This window comes from Euwallacea similis, chromosome 32 (genome assembly GCF_039881205.1).
Source record: "Euwallacea similis isolate ESF13 chromosome 32, ESF131.1, whole genome shotgun sequence".
NCBI classification, from domain to species: Eukaryota; Metazoa; Arthropoda; class Insecta; order Coleoptera; family Curculionidae; genus Euwallacea; species Euwallacea similis.
The window spans coordinates 319,408-343,095 of NC_089640.1; the positions used below are offsets into that span (position 1 = coordinate 319,408).

At 33.8% G+C, this 23,688-nt stretch overlaps 1 protein-coding gene across 5 annotated transcripts in view; it reads left to right on the plus strand.

The window, feature by feature from the left end:
• LOC136418016 (netrin receptor UNC5B-like) overlaps nt 1–23,622 on the plus strand; it is a 176,136-nt gene extending 152,514 nt beyond the window's left edge. For all 5 annotated transcript variants that reach the window (XM_066403908.1, XM_066403907.1, XM_066403910.1 and 2 more), the window contains 3 exons: nt 7,072–7,218; nt 7,272–7,532; nt 21,680–23,622. In XM_066403908.1, the coding sequence (XP_066260005.1) occupies nt 7,072–7,218; nt 7,272–7,532; nt 21,680–23,028 (1,757 nt within the window). In that variant the 3' untranslated portion in view covers nt 23,029–23,622. The remainder of the gene's footprint in view (nt 1–7,071; nt 7,219–7,271; nt 7,533–21,679) is intronic.
• Nucleotides 23,623–23,688: the final 66 nt, after the last annotated feature.

The window sequence follows — 23,688 nt, forward strand, 5'->3', positions numbered from 1 at the left end:
CATCCCTCTCTGCTTCCGCTCCGGCTAGAAATTTATTCGCCAGTTTCGATAAAAGAGTACGCCCAAGCAGCCCGAATAACAAATCTCATGAAAGGTCAAACACCCAACGAATGAATACACTTATGTCTTTGTCAACATTAGGAGGTATTTAACTTATCAGAAACACAAAATAATCATTACCTTTTTGTCCAAATATCAAGAAGGTGATTGATATCTCTTGAAAGTTTGAGCCATATAAGCTAGTAAACCTCATGTGGTTGTAATCTTGACGTTAATGATGAAGAACTTTATGTATTACAGAGGGCCGGTTTTTTGAATCTTGAGGATAAAAAAGTTCATATATTGTGTGGGTATATCTTTTATCTTAAGATGCACGGCATACATCTGCGTTTGCAGATGCAACAACCTCTGAATGCTTTGTGATTCTTGGGGACACGTTTTAGAACGGTTTTAGTACTAAACCTCTTAAGTGAGGGATTAGAGTTAGAACTGATCGGTTTAGAATTTTCGAGAATCTTCTAGAACATTCCCAACTAAATAATTGAGCGGTTCTGCAAGTCAGGGGTGTTTGGCGGTTCTTTATATTATATACCACCCATAAGGTCCGCATCATGTGGAAAATTTGTTTACCTCTGGTAAATTACGACTTGGTCTTCGGGTTGTGCTTCGCAAATGAGGGGAGATGACATGCAAATTAAAAAAACAAATGACTGTCTATAACTGTCAAATTGCAATTTTTTTTCAAAAATATTGACAATTTGTCATTCGTTTTCAAAATTCTAAAAAATCACTAAGGAAAAAGTTTCTAAAGTTGAATGCAGCGGCGTCTTCAAGCTTTTCCTGATGCCTTTGGTGGAAATACACGTTGTTAATTTCCTTTTCACTTTAAAAATTTAGAATAAAAATTTCCGTTTTTTGTTTTTAAAAATTGTTTTTATCGTTTAAAATTTAATAGTGAAGTAATTGTGGTGTAAACTAGTTGGTTTTTAATTAAAATTCATTAATAAATATTTAATAATTTTTTTCTATCACATAATATGATGTTTAAGAGTCAAGGTGACGCAAATCTTTTGGACCTATGTGTACTTCCTGGATGATAACAAGGAAATTTCGTGTTTTATTGCTCTTTAATATTCGATCTTTTAAAAGCAATTATTAATAAGTTCTATTTCAAAAATTGCTCGAACAAGACTTCACCGCTTAAAAAATATATTTTATGATTAGGGGTAAATAATAAATACAAAAACACATTAAATATCAAATTCCAAGCAATTACGTTCGTACTCACAACTGGAGATCATTAAAAAAAACCTCGTAGTAGGCGAACGTAAGGCGTGGATTAACCCATCTGCTCTTCACCATCAAGCACCTCGCAGTGAACAGGTAAAAGATGAATGTATCTAAGACATCCCTGTGATATTTCAACGCCTGCTCGAGGTTTGTTTTTAATGACCACCCTTTATTTGAGCTTAGTGTTAAATGTCTATCGCGTGTCGGAGTAGTTTCCTTAAGGGTTTTAAAGTAGTAAATTACAAAATTCATTATTCATAACTCGTAGCTTCGTCCGGCATTGCTAAATGACACAAAAGTGATCCTTTTATAAAACGGAACGAAGGAGGACATTACTGAAAGGAAACGGGGAAATAAGCTAGCTGCGCTGAGAATGACACTTCGGAATTTATCTGCCCATTTTTTGCCATATTTTTCAAATCTTTTTGTTTTTGAGCCATGTTTTCGACAGTCAGGATATATGTGCAACCTCTGGTTATATGGAAATAAATGAGAAATGCGGAAGGAATTCAATGACGTTTTCTTTCAACACTAAATAAGCCCGCGCTGCAACAGTCGAAGACATCAAAAAGACTCAAGTGCCTCATATAAAACCTCAACGTAATGGTGTCGACACCAACGACTTGAAAATAACCCTCGGATTTCCACACTTACAAGAATGAAAACAGCTCCGCGCTTAATAAAGTTATAAAATTTATTCAAGAGGATTTAACTTTGGCCGATGAATCACACTCTGGATCGCGACCATCCGAGCTCTTGAACTCGCAGTAAAACAGTTCGAGCTCTTTTTCCCGTCCAAACGAAATAAAGAAGTGGCGATAGATCAAACAGAGGACTCGTGTGTTCAACGAATCCTTAATGAAGCAATGTGCCCAAATTGCCTAATTAATAGGTCAGGCTTCGGCCGGCAATGGTCGCAAATTGGGCAATTGTGGAAATGTCGCCCCACGGAGAGGGAGGCGGAATTAATAAAAAGGAGCCCTTGCTTTCGGTTGCAGGAATTAATTGCCCCTCAGCCCCTCGGAGAATCATCCGCTGTGTGACTGGAAATAATTATTGAACTGAAAGAGTCCTGTATTTGTGTTTGATGGAAAAAGAATATTTTGTTCGTGGTCATCGTTCCCAAATTCATCCACAACCAAGCTGACCTAAGCGTGAAATACAAATGAAGAGAAATCGCTTCCGAAAAATTCAAGTTTATTCGCCCGAGAGGTTATACCAATTATCTTTGTTATTAGTGGATGACGCCTTCATTGTATGAAATAGAGACGTTAAGTCTGCCCGTTCAATATGAATTCCTAAGGTTAGCTACTGTTAAAGTGACCTCCCCTTCCTCGCTTATATCACCCAAGACACGAAACTCTCCACTTTATCACTCCGTTTTATCACCATATTAAATATTAACTCGCGAATAAACTTGGAACATGAAGCGATGCCTCTTCAGCTTAATTAGGTTCCGTGGAAATTGGCACCTGTTGGTAATTTTTGGGATTAGCCCTCATCATACTGCGCATCATAAACAGTTAATAGTCCTTGCAAAGGGATGAAAACACGCAGTTAACAGAGGGTTTTTTGCCGTTTTCTTTGGACATGTCTGCAAGACAAGTGGGTTTTGTTTTTGCCGCATTTGAGGTAGAACTCCCTTAAACTTTTCCTGAGATGTTATCGTCCCTTCGGGCGGTCGTTTTTCACCGAATGCGGGCGTTTTGTCCTAATCCGAAAAAAGAGGTTTAGTTGTTTTAGATGAAGACCGTCCCTTTTGAGGGTCCTAATTATTTTCCTTTAAACCCGTGACGTGGCCCTTTAAAGGCAAACGGAATTGAATCAGAAAGCAAAGTTGGGACTCTCCTACAATAAAAGTTTTTGCAGAGACGATGTTTATTTGCTTTTATCGATATTTCCTCATAAACTCTTTTCCGGAAAGTCCATTCCGAAGTTGGGAACTCGTTCGTAGGAATATTTAATGCGAGATCTCATCAATACGAAAAAGTTAAAATGTGAAATTGCCAAAGCAGTCTCCGGGAAGTCGAAGAGAGTTGCTTCTATTTAAATTTAAGGTAAACTTGGGTCGTTTAAGACGGGCCAAGTGATCTTTTCAATAACGCTTATACAGTGTGTCTCAGAATGGTGTAAATCAGTATTGGGTGTTAAAGAAAAATTGCTTGTTTCAGTCCACAGACTGTCAATAATTTTTTTTAATCTGTAAATTGGAAATAAATCTCACAATTTTTCATTTTCGGACTTAAAATCGCTAACTTTTTTATAAGTGCCGATGACTTGATTTTTTCACGAACTCTGATACTGTCAATTATTTTATATCAAAAGATATTCTGCAAAAGAACTTGCATCTCTAGCGGTTTTGGAGATATGTTCACTTATGTGATTCCGTGTGTTTTCAATATTTTGTTAACATTACTTTATGGATGCGTTTCGTCCCCTAGGTAATCTGCGTTTACGGTGTGCTTTATTAAATGACATTAATAATATTCTTAGTTAAACTAAAAGCCTTCCTGTGTGTTAATGCCCATCGCCTACTCGAATACATTTTCCAAGTCTTAAAAATTAGCAGCACCTTGAACAAGGTTTGGTTATTGTTCTTGCCTGTATTTATACCTTCTTGAATATTATCTCAAACTCCTCTCTGCTGTTAGGTTCAGATTTGCATTTAAAAAAATCTAATGAGTTTAAATCGGGATTTCCTGATGGCCACAGCTGTTCCCTTCTTGAAAATTAATATTTCAAGAATTCCCTAACCTAAACAAATGGTCACAAAGTTGCTTTTAGAGTAATCTCAAAGCAACTTCGTGACAGTTTGTTAAAAATGGAGAGATCAATTCTGTATGAAAACATCTTCTCTTTCCGTACAAGTCAAGAAATTGGTAATTTGCTGATCCTGTCGCTTCAGAAATGCGTCTGGTTCTTCTTTCTGGATACTTTAGTATTCGGACGAAGATTTCCTCTCATTGATCCACAGTAAGAATTTTTGGATTTCCATCATCCCGTTTTGAATAAATAAAACCGTGAATGGAACAGTCTCACCCAGTTTGTATATCCGATAATTTGGGTGTCTATTATTGGAATAAAATTCAAGATACTCTTCATCAATACGAGATTTTCAAAAATTTAGTTGCGCATAAACACAATCTGTATTTCTCATCTCAATACTAGTTAATTCATTGTGCAGGGGTATTCGTGAAATTATAACACAATTTACTTATCACACTAATGAAACAAGCTGTTCGTTAGTGTAGTTATGATTAATCATCGATATTGCAAACGTTAGTAAAAATATCAAATACGGCGCCTGTGTGATATTTTACTGTTTGTTAATGAGTTGGTGATATTAATAAATCTTTAGCAATGCACTGAAAAACTTAATTGAAAATATCTCGAAAACGATTAGAGATACGAGTTTTTTTGCAGAATACGTTTTAGACAAATTTATAGCGTCAGAACTCGTAAAAATATTGAAATTATCGGCACTGATCAAAGAAAGCAAGTCAATTTTTAGTACCTTAATGAGATGCAGGTGAAGCCAATTATCAACTAAGTTGGGACAGAAATTTTAAATGAATTTATCATATAGAAAAAAAACCCTGTGAGCAATTTCAAACTGGCAAACCAAAAGCTGCGGGATTTATTCCCAATTGACAGAATTAAAAAGTATTTAAACATCCTGTAGAATGAAAACATTTTTTTGTAAGGCTTATTGAGCTCATTTGCTTTATTCTTTTATTCGCTAGTACGCTATACTCATTTGTACCACCGTTTCTAGGACATCCTGTGTATTTATTATTCGTATACACCAAGAGCTTTTGAGCTTCAAAATAAGTTTCAAACTGATATGGAAAGTTAAAATTTAAATTTATTGATTCCTTTAAAAGGGACCATCCTTAAAACTTTTAAAAATTGAAAATTTGCATATCACATAAAACATAAGCTATATTTCTTACCTAAAAATAGACGGCAATTACATAGTATTACGTAATATAATATCAAGTTATACCGGGTGTTCCCAAAACTGTAGGCAATATCCAGGAAATGAAGAGTTTTTATCAAAAAATTGTATTTATGCTCATAAATTGTTTTTCAAAAATTTACACTTACAGAAATACAGTCCTTCAAATTTCAAAAAATTTGATAACGAAAATGGTATTTTCTAAATAACTTTTCTTCCAGTCGATGAAATTTAATGAATTTTAGGTCACTCGTGTATCGTACCAAAGTTAAAAAAATAGGATGGAATATTTCTTTCTACATCTTCAGGGAAGCGGAGGGGAGGCTACCCTCAACTTCTTTATCTCCAAACTTTTAAGTTTTTGGTTTTTTTAACCCTCATATGATTTATTAGATTTCCGGCATAACAAAAAAAAGGTATTCTTGGTGTATGTTAAATGAATTGTTTTCCAGAAAAACGCCATTTTGTTAAAAGGCGTATTTTACAAAAGTAATTTAATTTTTCATGCATTTTTTACACTATCACCTAGATATCAAAGTAAACAACATTTTTGTGTTAAAATTGTTAAAAATAAATGTATTACTTTGAAATAAATTAATTAAATTTCATCAACTGGAAAAAAGTTTTTTAGAAAATATCATTTTCGCTATTAAATTTTGAAGAGCTACATTTCCGTGGGGTAAATTTTTGGAAAACAATTTATAAGCATAAATATAATCTTTTGTTAAGAACTTTTCATTTCCGAAATATTGCCCACATTTTTGTAAACACCCTGAGTATTAGGCCAGAGTTAGTAGTACTTGTCGTCAAAATTTCAAGTGTAATGATTTTTAACTGAAAAGTGGTACCACGAAGAGAGCTACGAAGCTAGCTCTTGAACAAAGATGGCTAAGCACGTACGGTTTTCAACTAAAACATGTCAAATCTCCATTTTAAATAGAAAATAAGCTCTAAAAATTAAACAAGAATAGGTATATATGCACGGGTTATTACTTGAAAGTTTAGAGAAAAGGTAACACTTCACTTGAAACTCTTTTAATTTTTATTTTTATTTCTGTAAAATTAGAGATTTCCTCAATTATTTATCAAAGTTAATAAAACTTTAAAGTACGCAAGAAAACTGCATTACAGACTCCTCACGATAAGCATATTCCATTTAACCTTCCATTTGCAAATAAATTACTCCTCAAAGTACACTTCGATCTATTATGAACCCTGTAAACGTAACCAAGTCTCAAATGGACACTTAGGTAGATATTCCAATAGAGGACCCAAATGTAGGTATTCCACTATACCTCTATATGGCATGGTTATTGAATCGTTCCCTTAATGAGAAATGACTAAATATGTCCCATAGGTCTCATTTAATCATCCAACATATTTTTCTACATTTTCAAATATATTCTTTTGTCTTTATCAGGAATTTACTTGATCCTTCTAAAACACAGCAGAATCATTTCTCTTTACGTTCTTTGTCCTGCTGTAACCGAAGCAAAACATCCTCGTTGTTCTTCGTTTGAAAACAATGTTTTGTCTCGGGAAAAGCACCTGACCTGAAACCGGATTAACTTATATTTCGCCCCCAAAAGCCGAGCTCTATGGCAATCTTGTTTACTTATCGGATTTTCTTAAATGAACTCGGCACACACCGTGCTGGCAAAAAGTGAAAATAACGAATTTTCCTTCGTCATTTCCCGAGAGGTGGCCTGAGGGCGTTAAAATGTTCCTCCAGTTTGTTATTGTGTGTTGTGTATGTTTCCTTTTTCACGTTTTGTAGTTCAACTCAAATTGATTTACGATGTTTATAAGTAGCTTTATTTCAGCCAACATCCAAAGCACTCAAAATGACATTTTGCTCTACATCGGACTAACAGTGGCGATCTTCATGGTGTGCTTATTGTCCTTCTTCGTCATTCGCCTGTACAGGAAGAAGACCCAGCAGCAGAGCCTGTACAACATGGCAGCCAGTGGTAAGTTCGAAACACCTGCCTCAAACAGACACAACTTTACATATTCATTTCAGACTACCATCCATCAGAATTTTTTCCCGAACAGGACAAGAAGTCTCTGAGTCTGCAGCCAGACCTAACCCAAACCATGGCCGCCTGCTACGAGTACCCGTACACCACGCCGGCCACCTCAGTCACCAGATCAGTGTCAGAACACCATTATGACGTGCCACATCTGGCGTCTGCGTCCGATATTCAAATGTCTCCGGCCACCAGTTCCACACTAGAATCATCTAGCGGCAAGCGGAGCCTGATGAGTGGCTCTACGAACAATTGTAAGTTTCTTCTACGTCATGATCATTTTGTGACAATAGTCACGATTAAGTGACATTCCTTATTCCTACAAATACGTATACAGGGCGAGTTGATAATTTCTGCCTAAAGGAAAATGAGTCGCAGGAAATAGCCTATAACGCTCTAAAGTAATTTTGACAAAATAAAAAAAAAATCTAAATTTAACACCCTGTATTTCGGAAATGGGGCGACAAAGGACATGCACTTATAGCCATTCTCTAATTTTGTCCCAAAGAATATCCCCTTAAATTTGAGACATATATTTAGGAAACACCTTGTATGGTGTTGCATTCGAAAAGACCTCAATTCCGGAATTATTGAGAAATGACTCGAGAAAATCTGAAAAATTTCTCGAGCGATTTGTTTGGTTTGCCATAAATCATTTTAATAATTTGTTGCTTCTAAAGCGAACCATCGACGCCACTGATCCTCCATGGAATTTGATCCTCAAATTATACCGTGCGGCTCCAAATTGTGCCCATGACTTTTTAACAAATTATTATTTTTTAAGCATTCAAAAGCAGCATTAAGCAGGACAAAAAATATTATTTTTTGACATTTGTTTATTTTTCAAATTTTGCTTACGATACCGGTAGCCCAATATTGCCGATTTTTTTAAAATTGAACAATGAGTCAAGTGACGCCTCAAATTAAAGTTCTTTTAAAACGGCATTCAATGGTATATTGCAATTCTGATTCTATCGATTAGTTTTTGAGAAAAAGAGCTTTGGTAAAAAATGCAATACAAACTCAGTTAAATAGCACGTAAACAATGAAAAACTTGTTTGTTGGTGATAAATTGGTTTGTTTTCGATTTGGCGCTCACAAACACTTCTATTTTCTATTTACTGCTACTTTAGAATGTTTAATAAATAATAATTTGTTAAAAAGTTAACGGGGAGAGACAATATAGAGCCGCACAGTATTTTAAATACCCTTAAAGCCTTGTATAATTAAAGAAAAACATAGACACCCTAGGAGTAAAAGAGTCGCGCAGAGCTTGGCAATCGTCCTTTCAGAAACTATATGAAATCTTGATAACTTATTACCGTTACGGCAAACCAACTGCGTCATTGATTCTCAAATAAACTTCTTCCTAAATGATATTTTAAATTTCTTAAAGTTGCTTTTTCAATTAGTGAAAAACACAAGCGGGTTTTATGTTGAGTGTAATAGGATAATAGTACCCATTGGATGTCTACTTAACAACTACAAACTCGATAATTAAAATTTCTCGCTTAATTAAAAAAAAAAAACAGAAACGTACTAGAAACTAGGAGTGAGGGAGCTTCCTTTTACAATCATTGCCGTTTGTCCAAGGGCTATTCAATTTGGATAATTTAATACACCTAAAATCAACCATCCAAAGCACTTAATTTCGAGGAAATTAACTCTTAAAATTAGCTAAAATTAAATAGCGAACTGTAGTCCTCGTAGATAACCGTTTTAAAAACTGATAAAATTTAATAATTTATTACCGCTAAAATACACCACTGATTGTGGATAAAGTTAACTTTCACAATAATATTTAAAATCTTAAAATTCTTGTTTAGTTGAAAAAAACAGTAGCGAGGAAGGGCTTCTTACCTTCTGTTTGAATTTAAAGCCTGTTCAGCTTTTTGATAATTTATTATACCATTATACACCCTTTTTTACTCTTATTTATTATACGAAAGAACGACGTAAATAATTGATTATGAAGAAAATTTACCCACAAATTGGTACTAAAAACTTGCTAACACTATTGTTTGGTTTTGGAAAGTCAAAGGCATAGCAGAGAGCTTTTTAGGAGTTACCATTTAAAAAAACATTTTAAAGTATTATCAAAAAAAACTATCTACGCTACTGTTTTTCGAGAACGTGGACACTTAATGTGATGTTTAAAATCCCTTAAAATTCCATATACGTATCTTAGGAGAAAAAGGTATAATCTTCGATGATAGGCTTTAAAGATTTACTGACAAAGCTTTAAAAGATCTATGAGTAAAATAGTTGTATGTGCGTTCCACTGGATGGCGCCCGCGTAACTTCACTATAGACACCATCTGCCGAGCATCAATTGTATTATTCATCATAAGAATTACGCAACTGTCATCTAGTGAAACACGCTACTTGCTGAATTTGGGGAAAATTAGGGGTGGGAAAAAGTCATCTATATACAATTGTTCGTTCAAAGAATTATTGCATTAATAGTTATTTTCTCCTTAAATCTGCATAAAATATATATGTGTATATATATATACAGGATTCGCCATTACTCCGGCCTTGGTTTCTGGTGTCTTTGTATAAATATCAATATAAAATGTTTAGTACAGTACTTATTTATATTGGAAAACTGCATGATTTAATAATATTTTTGTTTATACAGTGTGTTCCGTTTTCGCTGGGCAACATAAAGTTATACTTTTTTAAATAGCAACCCATAATTTTTTTTACACCATTTGATGAAGCCTAAATTTAGAAGAAAAATACATTAAACATTTTTTAAATTGGTTGCGGCGTTGCCATGTTAGAGCAATTTCTTTAAAAATGCAGCATCAGAAAAAAATTATCACAAAACTGGTGTTTTTTGAAATTTTGAAATTTGTTTTTGTAAAGTAGTAAATGAAAGTCAGAGGTACTTAAAAACTTTAAAACATTTTTTTAATGCACCATACTTTTTTTGTATAAGAGCGCCAATTTGCAAATTTTACAAATTGCTGAAACTCATTTTTTTCAAATGGTATCCATGATTTTTTTCAAGTCCTTCTAATGTAGTTTTTAATTCTCTATTAATTTGCAATAACATCTTTTCATCTAACATTTACAGTTATGGAGATATTTACAAAATTTCAATCAAATTGCAACAGGCATTATTATAATCCAACAGGTTTATCCTAGTAGGCTTTGCTTCTATTTAACAAAAGCATAAGTTACTTATTTCATTTAGTTGTCATATTACCTGTCACTACCTTCTGCATCATTAACTTTCAATTAAAATGAATTTTCTACAAAACGAATTAGTGGACATGGTGTTTATTTTGGGTGAATGTGAAAAAAATCGCCTTTTGGCTTCTCATGTTATATCCCATCTCATGTATATCTCAGATATCCTGATCGCCGACCTCCGAGTACCCGTGCATTACAAAAATTGTTGGTTCGATTCGAACAAACAGGATCGGTACACTACAAACCACCTGTTCAAAGAAAAACTGTCAGAACAGAAGAGACAGAATTTATGGTATTGCAGGCTGCAGTTGAAAATCCAAATGCAAGCACCAATCAAATTAGTGAAGCACTTGGTACAATTAGTGCTACTTCAGTAAGAAGAGTGCTAAAAAACTATAAATATCATCCATATCACATTGAAATGCATCAACAGTGGACTATAGGGGATTTTAACTCAAGAAGAGTTTTCTGTGAATGGTTGTTAAATAAACTCAATGATAAGCTAGGCTTTACATCGACTATTTTATTTACCGATAAAGCTATCTTCCATAGTAATGGCCGAATGAATCGTCGAAATTTTCATTATTATAACAATGTAAATCCTCATATTTTACGAGTCGTGGATCATCAGCATAAATGGACGGTCAATGTATGGGGAGGAATTGTGGATGATTTTATCATAGGTCCTTACTTCTTTGATGGTCATTTAAATAGCGACAGATATTTGGAATTTTTAAATAATTCTTTGCCACAGTTACTACGAAATGTTCCGGAAAGCATAAGACGCACCATGTGGTATCAGCAGGATGGTGCTCCCTGTCATTATGCTAGAAATGTGCGTAATTATTTATACGAACAATTTCGTGACCGATGGATCGGCCGCGGAGGTCCTGTGCCATGGCCGGCGAGATCTCCGGATCTTACTGTCATGGATTTCTTTTTATGGGGATTCGTAAAAGATTACGTATTTCAAGAAGATGCTACTACACAAGAGGCAATGAAAAACAGAATAAGAACCGCATTTTCTAACGTGAAACCAGAGATGTTAGAAAATGTGCGCGAATCGTTGCGACGAAGACTTCAGACGTGCCTACAACAAAACGGGCAAAATTTCGAGCACTTGTTAAATTAATACATTTTTTAAATTTTGTTGTTTTTTATTATTCTTTAGTTCAACTAAAGTTTACTTTATGAATATCTCTAAAACTGTAACTGTTAATTATAATAGTGCCTGTTGCAATTTGATTGAAATTTTGTAAATATCTCCATAACTGTAAATGTTAGATGAAAAGATGTTATTGCAAATTAATAGAGAATTAAAAACTACATTAGAAGGACTTGAAAAAAATCATGGGTACCATTTGAAAAAAATGAGTTTCAGCAATTTGTAAAATTTGTAAATTGGCGCTCTTATACAAAAAAAGTATGTAAATGTTTTAAAGTTTTTAAGTACCTCTGACTTTCATTTACTACTTTACAAAAACAAATTTCAAAATTTCAAAAAACACCAGTTTTGTGATCATTTTTTTCTGATGCTGCATTTTTAAAGAAATTGCTCCAATATGGCAACGCCGTAACCAATTTAAAAAATGTTTAATGTATTTTTCTTCTAAATTTAGGCTTCATCAAATGGCGTAAAAAAAATTATGGGTTGCTATTTAAAAAAGTATAACTTTATGCTGCCCAGCGAAAACGGAACACACTGTATAAACAAAAATATTATTAAATCATGCAGCTTTCCAATATAAATGAGTACTGTACTAAGCATTTTATATTGATATTTATACAAAGACGCCAGAAACCAAGGCCGGAGTAATGGCGAACCCTGTATAAAGGGTGTCCCACTAAGATGTTCGCGGAAGATAACTCAATAACTATTAAGCTTAGAGAAAAAGTGTAAAGACAAAACAGACTTTATTTTTTCAACACTACAAACTAAAAATATTTTCGTTTATACAGGGTTCAGCATAAAGCTTTTGTAATATGAAACTTCTTTATTTCAAATGGAACACTATGTACAGTCGCGGACAAAAGATCGGCCCCAAATTCATAAACTTTCTTTATGGAAATATTGCAAGCTTATTATTGGCCATTCAAACAAGTAAAATACACCATTTTGTAGAGAATTTAAAGCTCTATAAAATGCATAATTTTGTTTTTGCATAAATTTTATTTTTAACGTAACAATCTTATTTAAACAAGACAAGGTAAAAATTCGACCGGACAAAACATCGGCCCCAAAATTATTCTTTAATATTTCGTGGCAAATCCACGAGCTTTCATTACTGCTTGGCATCTGCGCGGCATTGATTCAATTAGACGGTGAATCAATTCATTAGATAATGCACCCCAGATATTATTTACGGCATTAAACAGATCATCTCGATTGCCAAATTTTTTCCCGCGCAATTCCTTTTTAACCGCTTCCCAGAGGTGCTCAATAGGGTTTAGGTCCGGGGATTGCGCTGGCCAGTGAAGGCACGAAATACCGTTATTGCCGATCCACGTTTTCACATTTTAGCTGTGTGTTTGGGGTCGTTGTCGTGCATAAATAGCCATCCATTTGGCATATTATACGTGGCATAAGGTAACATTACCCCTTCGAAAATTTCACGATACTGAATTTGGTTCATCGTGTCGATTATTCGATGCAAAGGACCAACACCGTACCATGAAAAACAACTCCACACCATAATATTGCCACCGCCAAATTTCACTGTGGGTGTGGTGTACTTTGGGTTATATCTTTCATTTTTTGGTCGACGAACGTAACCTTTGCCATCGTTGTTGCAAAGGTTAAATTTGGATTCATCAGACCAAAGGACTTTTTCCAGTCCTCCACCGTCCACTCAATATGCTCATGCGCAAATTTAAGCCTTGCCGCAATATTCTTTTTTGATGTCCATGGCTTTTTCGCTGGTTGTCGTCCATAAAGACCGTTTTCGCACAAACGACGTTGAATTGTGCGGGAAGAAATATACGCTACTCCAACTTCACTTCGAATAGCAGGTGCCGAAAGTCGCGGATTGTTCTTGGACGTGCGCATAATTTTTCTATCGGTTCTAAAATAAAAACCTTTTAGTTTCTTTCACCGAAACCCAATTACAGTAATCCTGATGTAAGAAATAACAACAATAAGCGCACACCTATCATCGGTTTTTCGAGGTCTTCCTCTTTTGCTTACTTCCTTCGGGTGTTTTGCACGGGGAAAAATTCATAAAACGTTGCTACGGTGCATTTTAACATGATTTCTGATAGCTTCCATCGTCAATCCCTCCTCATCTCGCAGACGCCCAATTAAACTCTGTACACGATCGTCAACTTGCGGGGAAGCCATAATTTGCTTTACACACTTTAGTTAAAAGTCAAATGATTAATTTTGGTTATGTGAAAATACACATACCAACAAAATAACCTAAACATAACCTAAAAAACATTTAAAGATATTGACTCAAACAAAATGAAACATTTGACTTGGGTTTGGGGCCGATTTTTTTTCCGGTAGAATTTTTACCTTGTTTTGTTTAAATAAGATTGTTACGTTATAGATAAAAGTTATGCAAAAGCAAAATTGTGTATTTTATAGAACTTCAAATTCTCTACAAAATGATGTATTTCACTTGTTTAAATTATCAGTAATAAGCTTGCAATGTTTCCATAAAGAAAGTTTATGAATTTGGGGCCGATGTTTTGTCCGCAACTGTATATTTTTGCATTTTTAGATTCCAGGCATTAAACTGATCAAATAACTATTAGATTTCCCTACACCTAAACCTAACCGTTATTGAGATATTTTGTTTAAAAAAAAAAATTGCCAAAACACCATTCCATTAAAATGTAAAATTCTTAGCTGTTATCGAAGTTGGCTTTATGAAACTTTGTCGACATGTTAACCAGACATAATAGATTAGGTTGGCAGGAAAAGTTTTTATAAATATTATACAAGGCGCCCAAAAAAAATGTCACATTTGAAGAACTTTGAAAGCAGAAAAGTCAATTATTTTAAATGAGACACCCTGTATATTTTTACATGTCTGGATACTAAATTTAATGCTGAATCGATTTCTATTAGGGATCCCTATGCCTAAAATTAACGGTTTTGCCATAATTTGCGATTTTTTGATTATTGGTTAATAATCAAAAATTCCGAAATCAAAATATCCGAAATATCTTAGTTGCCTTGGAAAAATATGGCTGCTTCTATAAATGACATTTTATATTATTTAACAAACGACTATCTCAGTTTAAGCAAACAAATATTGATTTGTCATTTCTTTAACTTTTAGTTAATTAGTTGATATTTTTAGCTTAATAAGTTGATTAGTAATTATTTATTGATTTAAAAAAATGAATGTTTCTAAAAATGAATTAATATAAATGGTCTATGCGCTTGGAGCTAGTGACGGAAATTGCTTATTAGCAAGTAAGATATATCGACAAAAATTTCCAAACATCGAACGATCACTACCTCATGTTTCAACTTTTAAGAAGCTCAAAGAACGACTTGAGAGAACGGGAAATGTTAATTACATGAAGAATAACCAGAGGAAGAAAAACGTTTCAAATAAAGAAAACGAACTTTTAGTTCTTCAAAGTTTAATTGAGAACCCTCATAATTCTTGCCGGCGCCTGGAGTTAGAAACTGGTATTTCCAAGTCTACCATAAATAGGATAGCAAAAAAATTTAAGTTTCATCCATACCATATTCAGTTATTTCAAGAGCTTAATAATAATGATTTTGTTAATCGATTGAATTTTTGTAATTGGGCCATAGAAGAGAATCAGCGTAATCCGAACTTTTTTAATACGGTTTTGTTTACCGACGAAGCAACTTTTTACAGCAATGGATTTGTAAATAAACATAATTTTCATTATTATAATAATGAAAATCCACATTTTTTTTACCCCTGAATCATTAATATCAGTGGACATTGAACGTATGGGCGGGGATTTCTTTTTATGGGAATATGTAAAAGAAGTGTATAAAACTGTTTCTACAACAAAAGAAGATATGAAAAATAGAATTAAAACTATAATCCATACGATTGATGTGCAAACTTTAAGAAAGGTACATGATTCATTTTTAAAAAGAATTCGTACTTACAACAAAATGGTGGACATATAGAACATTTGTTAAAATATACTTAATATATTAATTTTGTTGTTTTTTTTTACTTTAATTTTTGTTAGCGCGGGAAACGAGCCATATTTTTCCAAGGCAACTAAGATATTTCGAAATATTATTAGTCAATAATTAAAAAAAACGCAAATTATGGCAAAACCGTTAATTTTAGACATAGGGATCCCTAATGGAAATCGATTGAGAATTAAATTTAGTATCCAAACATGTAAAAATATACAGGGTGTCTCATCTAAAATAATCAACTTTTCTGCTTTCAAAGTTCTTCAAATGCAACATTTTTTTTGGGCACTTTGTATAATATTTATAAAAACTTTTCCTGCCAACCTAATCTATTATGTCTGGTTAACATGTCGACAAAGTTTCATAAAGCCAACTTTGATAACAGCTAAGAACTTTACATTTTAATGGAATGGTGTTTTGGCAATTTTTTTTTTTAATCAAAATATCTCAATAACGGTTAGGTTTAGGTGTAGGGAAATCTAATAGTTACTTGATCAGTTTAATGCCTGGAATCTAAAAGTGCAAAAATATACATAGTGTTCCATTTGAAATAAAGAAGTTTCATATTGCACAAGCTTTATGCTGAACCCTGTATAAACGAAAATATTTTTAGTTTGTAGTGTTGAAAAAATAAAGTCTGTTTTGTCTTTACACTTTTTCTCTAAGCTTAATAGTTATTGAGTTATCCTCCGCGAACATCTTAGTGGGACACCCTATATATATATATATATATATATATATACAGGGTGGTCCAATTGCTATGGGCCACTATTGCTATCTTCTAAACCATGGACATTACAAGTTCGGTTAAATTAGACAAAAGTAGTCAAATTTGATGACAAGTTAAGATCTTGAGACACTGTTGCCAAAATTTATTCGGTTTCGGAAATATTGGAAAAAAATAGAATTTTGCCAAAAACGTGTTTTGTAAATAAACCGAAAACTAAGGGTTTTAGAAAAAAGTTTTTCTCATAACATTTTATTGTTTTTTAAGCTTCTACACACTAATGATAAATTTTAAAAAATAGCACTTTTAGCTTCTGAGATATCGACAGTAACTTCAATTTTTTAAATGCGGACCTGGATTTTTCTTTTATTATTTTAAATGCATATTTTATCCTAATTTCACTGATGAGTTACATGTTTACATTTGCTGACGTTTCGTTAGAAAAATTTATCACCAGAGTTTATTCCCTAAAAAATACGAGTCCAACCCTGGATTTGAGTTGTAAATTACATGTAGGCACACTTGCTACAAATAATTACAAATGTTAAAAATGTTCCCTATTACTTTGAAGACATTTTCGAGCGTTTTTTATAACTTTTTTAACATAATAGGCGTCAGTTTTTCACAGGCGGCTCGAATTTTAAAAATAAGGTCGTCCAAATCTACGGGGGTGTTTGATAGATCTGATCATTAATAAAACCCCACACCAAAAAATCCATGGGCGTGATATCTGGTGATCGAGGTGGCCAGCTTATAGGACCATTGTTTCCAATCCAAGCGTTGAGTTTCCAGGTATTTAGATATCTATTGCAGCGACGATGACGACGTGCTGGAGCACCGTCTTGTTGAAAATATTTAAAATTATTTTTAAATATAATATTATAATATAAATATAATATTTTGAACAAAAAAGTTCCTTACAACAGGGGTCGTAAATACAACCATTTCCCTGGAAAATCAAAAAAACATTTTCTGAGAATTGGCAACGTCGCCTCGTATTTATTTCATTTTCACACCTACCTACGTAGCCGCATGAAGTGGGTTTGATTTTTACACGTTTTTTGTAGGTCTAATAGATTTTACAGTACATAATTAATAAAATGCACTAAATTCATGGAATTTAAAAATTGTATGATTCTTATTTTATTATTTTGAAAAGCCATTTACCTTGAAATTATTGTTATCATCTTTAATTAGCTTAACATGACACGTTACACATTTTACACCACTCACATCACATTCAAAAACACAAATTTATTATGGTTTTTGGTACATTAAATGTTCTAAATGTTCACCATTTGAGTCCATGCATGCTCTACTCCGGGTACTCCTTATTGAACTCTTTTGAACAAGGTTTAAAATTTGTTCTTCGGCTTCAGAACTAACTTCTCTCTGTCGACCTCGTGTCCTTGATATAAAGAAACAACACTCCCTGTATCCAGAAGATTTTGGGAAACTCGCACAAATGTTTATCGAGCTGGAAGTTTTCTTTCTGGATAAGGATTACCGTAAATGCGCCAGCTTCTTCAGAATTTTGTAACGCCTCTACATAGATCAAAAGCATGTCATGATACTCGCGTACGGAATACATTGTCACTTAGGTACTGTTAATAAGTCGGAATAAAATCACTTAAAGCTCGCCCAAATTAACTTTGCGGATAATCTGTTACGTGTACCGACAGAAGATGCATTCAACGAGACCGAAATCACACTAAAATATTAAAAGTATGGAAGGACATACAATCCATGACAAATTTGAAAAATAAGGGTGGTTTTTGTCTTGTCCCTTCTTGATGGTCACTAATGAGCTGCACATGTCCATGGCGCCAGGCATCTTTGTCCAGGAAAGTTATTTCACTAACACCCTGTATATGTATATATATACAGTCTGTCCCAGATAAGGATGAACAGCATGGGGATCTCGGAAACGGTAATAGATACAAAATGGTTTAAATTGGGAAAAAGTTGGGCAATTTAAAGCAAATTAATAATCTGTTTTTATATCGGCGAAATTCCGAATAGTTACGAAGATATCCGGAAAAAAACGAATTTGGCGGTTTTCGTTTTTTGCAAATAACTCTTATACGGTTATAGTTAGAGGAATAAAAGTTTTACATTATTAAAGTACTTTTTTGAGAACTGTTTAGCAGTGTTGCCAGTTTTCTTATTACATCCTTACTTTCGGAGAAAAATGAGTAAACTTTTGATTTTCATATGGGCGTGATATCAATTATTTATATTTTCAAAATCGTCATAAAATTCCCTTTTCAGCCATGTATTATATTTAATATTTTTCTCAGAAATTCTATGAGTTATAGCCATTAAAGTATTTTTTGATAAGTCGGCCATGATTTTGACTTATAGTAATGGTACACATTAAATAAATGAATGCTGTGGAAACGTCAAAATTATTTAAAAGTTGCAAAACCTTAAATTTGTTTGACGTGTGCATAATAATGGCTCAAAATTGCTTTTCTAATGAAGAGAACTTTGACATGTTGTCGTGCTACATATTATGTCATAGAAATTGTGTAGATGCTGAACATATGTATTTTAATCAGTTCCCGGAAAATCCACATTTAGAAGACTGATGTCTAATTTGAAAGAATATGGTTCGTTTAAACAACCTGTAAATGCTCGCAAAAAGAAGTTGACCGAAGATATACAATATGCTGTTTTACAATCTGTTATAGAAACTCTCGAAACATCATGTAGGTATATTGAGATGCGTACTGATGTTGCTAAGTCAACGGCCCATCGTGTTTTAAGAAAGAACAGTTTTCGTCCTTATAAATTTAAAGTTTACCATGCTCTTGTACAAGGTGGTGAAGTGAGGCGTAGAAGTTTTTGCGAGTGGTATACAAGAAAATGTGAAGATGATATAAATTTTCCTTCTAAAATAATTTGGACAGATGAAAGCATGGTAACCAACAATGGAATTTTTAACCGACACAATACTCATTATTGGTCACAACAGAATCCACGATTAAAAAAATCATCAAGACACCAACATCGCTTTGGGTTTAATATGTGGTGTGGATTCGACTGTGAAAAGAGCATACCTATGCCTGGAAAATAATGGTGGTTTATTTGAACATTTGTTATAATTTGAGATTTCGATTCGATCCAAGTTTAGCTGCATTGTTGTTATTAAATACATAATTTGAAACAATTATTTTTTTCATTTTAGGCTGATACCAGTAATATATTTATACTTTTAAATAATTTTGACGTTTCCACAGCATTCATTTATTTAATGTGTACCATTACTATAAGTCAAAATCATGGCCGACTTATCAAAAAATACTTTAATGGCTATAACTCATAGAATTTCTGAGAAAAATATTAAATATAATACATGGCTGAAAAGGGAATTTTATGACGATTTTGAAAATATAAATAATTGATCACGCCCATATGAAAATCAAAAGTTTACTCATTTTTCTCCGAAAGTAAGGATGTAATAAGAAAACTGGCAACACTGCTAAACAGTTCTCAAAAAAGTGTTTTAATAATGTAAAATTTTTATTCCTCTAACTATAACCGTATAAGAGTTATTTGCAAAAAACGAAAACCGCCAAATTCGTTTTTTTCCGGATATCTTCGTAACCATTCGGAATTTCGCCGATATAAAAACAGATTATTAATTTGTTTTAAATCGCCCAACTTTTTTCCAATTTAAACCATTTTGTATCTATTACCGTTTCCGAGATCCACATGCTGTTCATCCTTATCTGGGACAGACTGTATATATATACAGGGTGGTCACTTTTACGACGCATTCTATGGGGATTTTCGAAACGGTTAAAGATACAAGGTTGGTTAAATGGAGAAAAAGTTTCGTATTTTTATGCTCTGCAAAAAGCTGAAAGCAAAATTGAAATATCTTATGTAATTACTAAGATATCAAAGAAATACCAAAAAAGTCGATTTTCTTTTTTTGTCTATAACTTATTTATTTTTCATACAATCATTTTGAAACTTGGGTGTTCTATATTTTCCGTCAGTATCTTCAATATGGAAAGGTCAAAAATATCCTAGGCCTACTAGTTTACGTGAAAATAATACTAACTTTCGATTTTCTTATGGACGCCATATTGGATTTTCGCATTTTTGAAAAACACGAAAGATTTCCGTTTCGGCGAGGTGCAACACAAGGGTCTTCTGAACTATTTTACAATAAAAATTAAAATATTTAAATATTTAATGAAAAATTCAAGTAGCACTGAATTTGTCAAGGTCATAATTGGTTACCAAGTTACTGACTGTCTTTGACACATAAGTCAAGTAGCCAATATTATTGGTTGCTATGTCAACATAATTTTATTTAAAAAGAAATTTAGTAAAAAAGTGAGTTTTGTTCTTCTGTAAATTAAGTAAATTTTAATTTTTATCAAAATGGGATGATATTTCTCCAAAGATGAGAAAATAGACTTGTATAATGTGTACATAAGACATTCAAAAAACGCTTATCTTATCTTAGAAACCCAATTACAAATTTCTTTCGGACCATTGACCCAGTTGTTATCAGAAGAGCTACTTCAAATATGTAGTATGAGCGAACGGCATTATGTATTACTCATAGTGGCGGTCATTTTGAACATTTTATATAATTTTCTCTCCTCGTATTAATTTCTTTGTTAATTAATGTTAGTTAATGTTAAAGTTTGTGTTATTGATTTTCGAAAATACATTTGATAATTTTTTTTATTACTTATTTAAAAGTTGTATTATTGACTACTTGACTTATGTGTCAAAGACAGTCAGTAACTTGGTAACCAATTATGACCTTGACAAATTCAGTGCTACTTGAATTTTTCATTAAATATTTAAATATTTTAATTTTTATTGTAAAATAGTTCAGAAGACCCTTGTGTTGCACCTCGCCGAAACGGAAATCTTTCGTGTTTTTCAAAAATGCGAAAATCCAATATGGCGTCCATAAGAAAATCGAAAGTTAGTATTATTTTCACGTAAACTAGTAGGCCTAGGATATTTTTGACCTTTCCATATTGAAGATACTGACGGAAAATATAGAACACCCAAGTTTCAAAATGATTGTATGAAAAATAAATAAGTTATAGACAAAAAAAGAAAATCGACTTTTTTGGTATTTCTTTGATATCTTAGTAATTACATAAGATATTTCAATTTTGCTTTCAGCTTTTTGCAGAGCATAAAAATACGAAACTTTTTCTCCATTTAACCAACCTTGTATCTTTAACCGTTTCGAAAATCCCCATAGAATGCGTCGTAAAAGTGACCACCCTGTATATATATATATATATACGTATGTCTTTACCATATATTAATCTGAGTTATACTTTCAGCTGACTCAACCTACGACGTAGCAACGGAACAAGTAACTCTTCCCCTATCATCCCTACCAACAGCCTACGCAGTCACTCCGACTACTAGTGGAAACTACACTAGCGCCACAGTGACTAACACTGGTGCCTTCCTGAACCTCGCTGAATCGGGAGTGAACCTCCTGGTTCCAGAGGGAGCTGTCTCCCGAAGCAGGAAACAGGAGATCTTCCTCTCTATACTTAACGAAGATTGTTTTCGACCCAAATTAGCAGAGCACTTGACTCAATTGAGCCCTGTGGTATCCTGCGGACCCAATGTGTCTTTAAATAAGGCTGTGGTGCTCAGAGTGCCCCACTGCGCAGAGCTCAGTAGAGGCAATTGGTCGATTTCGGTGCTGCAGAGCGATTGCAGCGATTCTCAATGGCAGTGCTCGGTTACTCTAGGGCAGGAGACTATAAACACTGGAGTTTTTTGTCAGCTGGATAGTGATTCTGCTTATTTGGTCACAGAATGCATGTCCAGGTTTGTAGTGGTTGGTAAGTCGGTAAACGGGAACGCGATCAAAAGACTGAAACTCGCAGTATTTGCTCCGAAGCTCTGCTTCCAGACAACCACAGATTATTGTATAAGAGTTTATATTCTTGAAGACACAGAGAGTTCCATGGAGACTGTATTTGGGCAGGAAAAGCGCCTTGGTGGTTATCTCTTAGATGAGCCCCGCTCCATTACTTTTCAAGATGGCGGAAATGCTTTGTGTCTGAGTTTGGAGTCTGTAAGCGAGGGCTGGCAAGCGAAGCCTGGAAGCAGCTACCAGGAGGTCCCATTTGCGCACGTCTGGCAAGCAAATAGTAACAGTTTGCACTGCAGCTTCACTTTAGAATCCTATGAGGTCAGCAGAAATTTGAACTTCAAGCTGCGGGTGCAACAAAAAGGTTTCGACTATCAGCAACTCTTCGACATTTACTGCAGAGACGAAGTGCCAAAAGTTCACCTCAACAGTGGAACTACCGACTCCAAAAAATCCTCTTCAAGTGCCAAAAACCTCATAGTGACCGATCGCGGGGTATCCACATGCGACGATTTCACTTTCAGACTGACCAAGCAAGTTAGGAAACAATTGTGCCACTGCCTGGACCCTCCCACTCCTTCGGGAAACGACTGGAGAATGCTCGCTCATGTACTCAATGTTGATAGATATATCAATTTTTTCGCCACCAAGCCCTCACCTACTGACTGCATTTTAGACTTGTGGGAGGCTAGAAATAGAGGTAGCAACGCCCTCACTGAACTCAGAAGGATATTTAGCGATATGCAGAGAAGTGATGCAGTTAATGTATTGGATAATTGCTTGGGACCCAACTGGTTGTAATTTAAAGTTGAAACTTCCAGGAAAACTCTAGGGATGTTTCAATGTACATAAGACTTTTGTTCAGAACTTAATTGGTAGTTTATGTTTGTTGTTAATTCATAAGGAAACGTTGAAGTCTTATGACGAAAAAATATTTTTTGTGCAATTGAATTATACTTATATTTACTTAATAAAAACGGAAAAATTCCTCTTCTCATACTAAGTACATGCAACTTTTCCTACACTTGTTGTTAGGCACTATTATTGTGTAAGACTCCAGGGCCAATACGAAGGGCGAATTTAATAGTTTAAGCCAAATAAACGAAATACACACGTGCGGCCTATTCAGCCCGATTCTCGCTTAATTTACAACAAAGAATTTTGTATAATACACGCTATTATCGAAACGTAAATATTTCTATCTATTATACAAGGTAGAGTTTTATACAAAAAATCAAAAGTAGTTTTTTAGATATTTTAGACATGTTTTGTACAAAGCGGGCGTATACATAGCTGCTAGATTTATCGTTGACACAATGTATAATGATATTTAAATTTAGATATTAAAGAGGATGTACATAAATGGTCAATATATATTAAATTAACATTTTTGAAGTGTGTTTTTTTCGCGTACCTCACAGGTTGTGATACATATGCCTTATTTAAATAAACACGGGATTT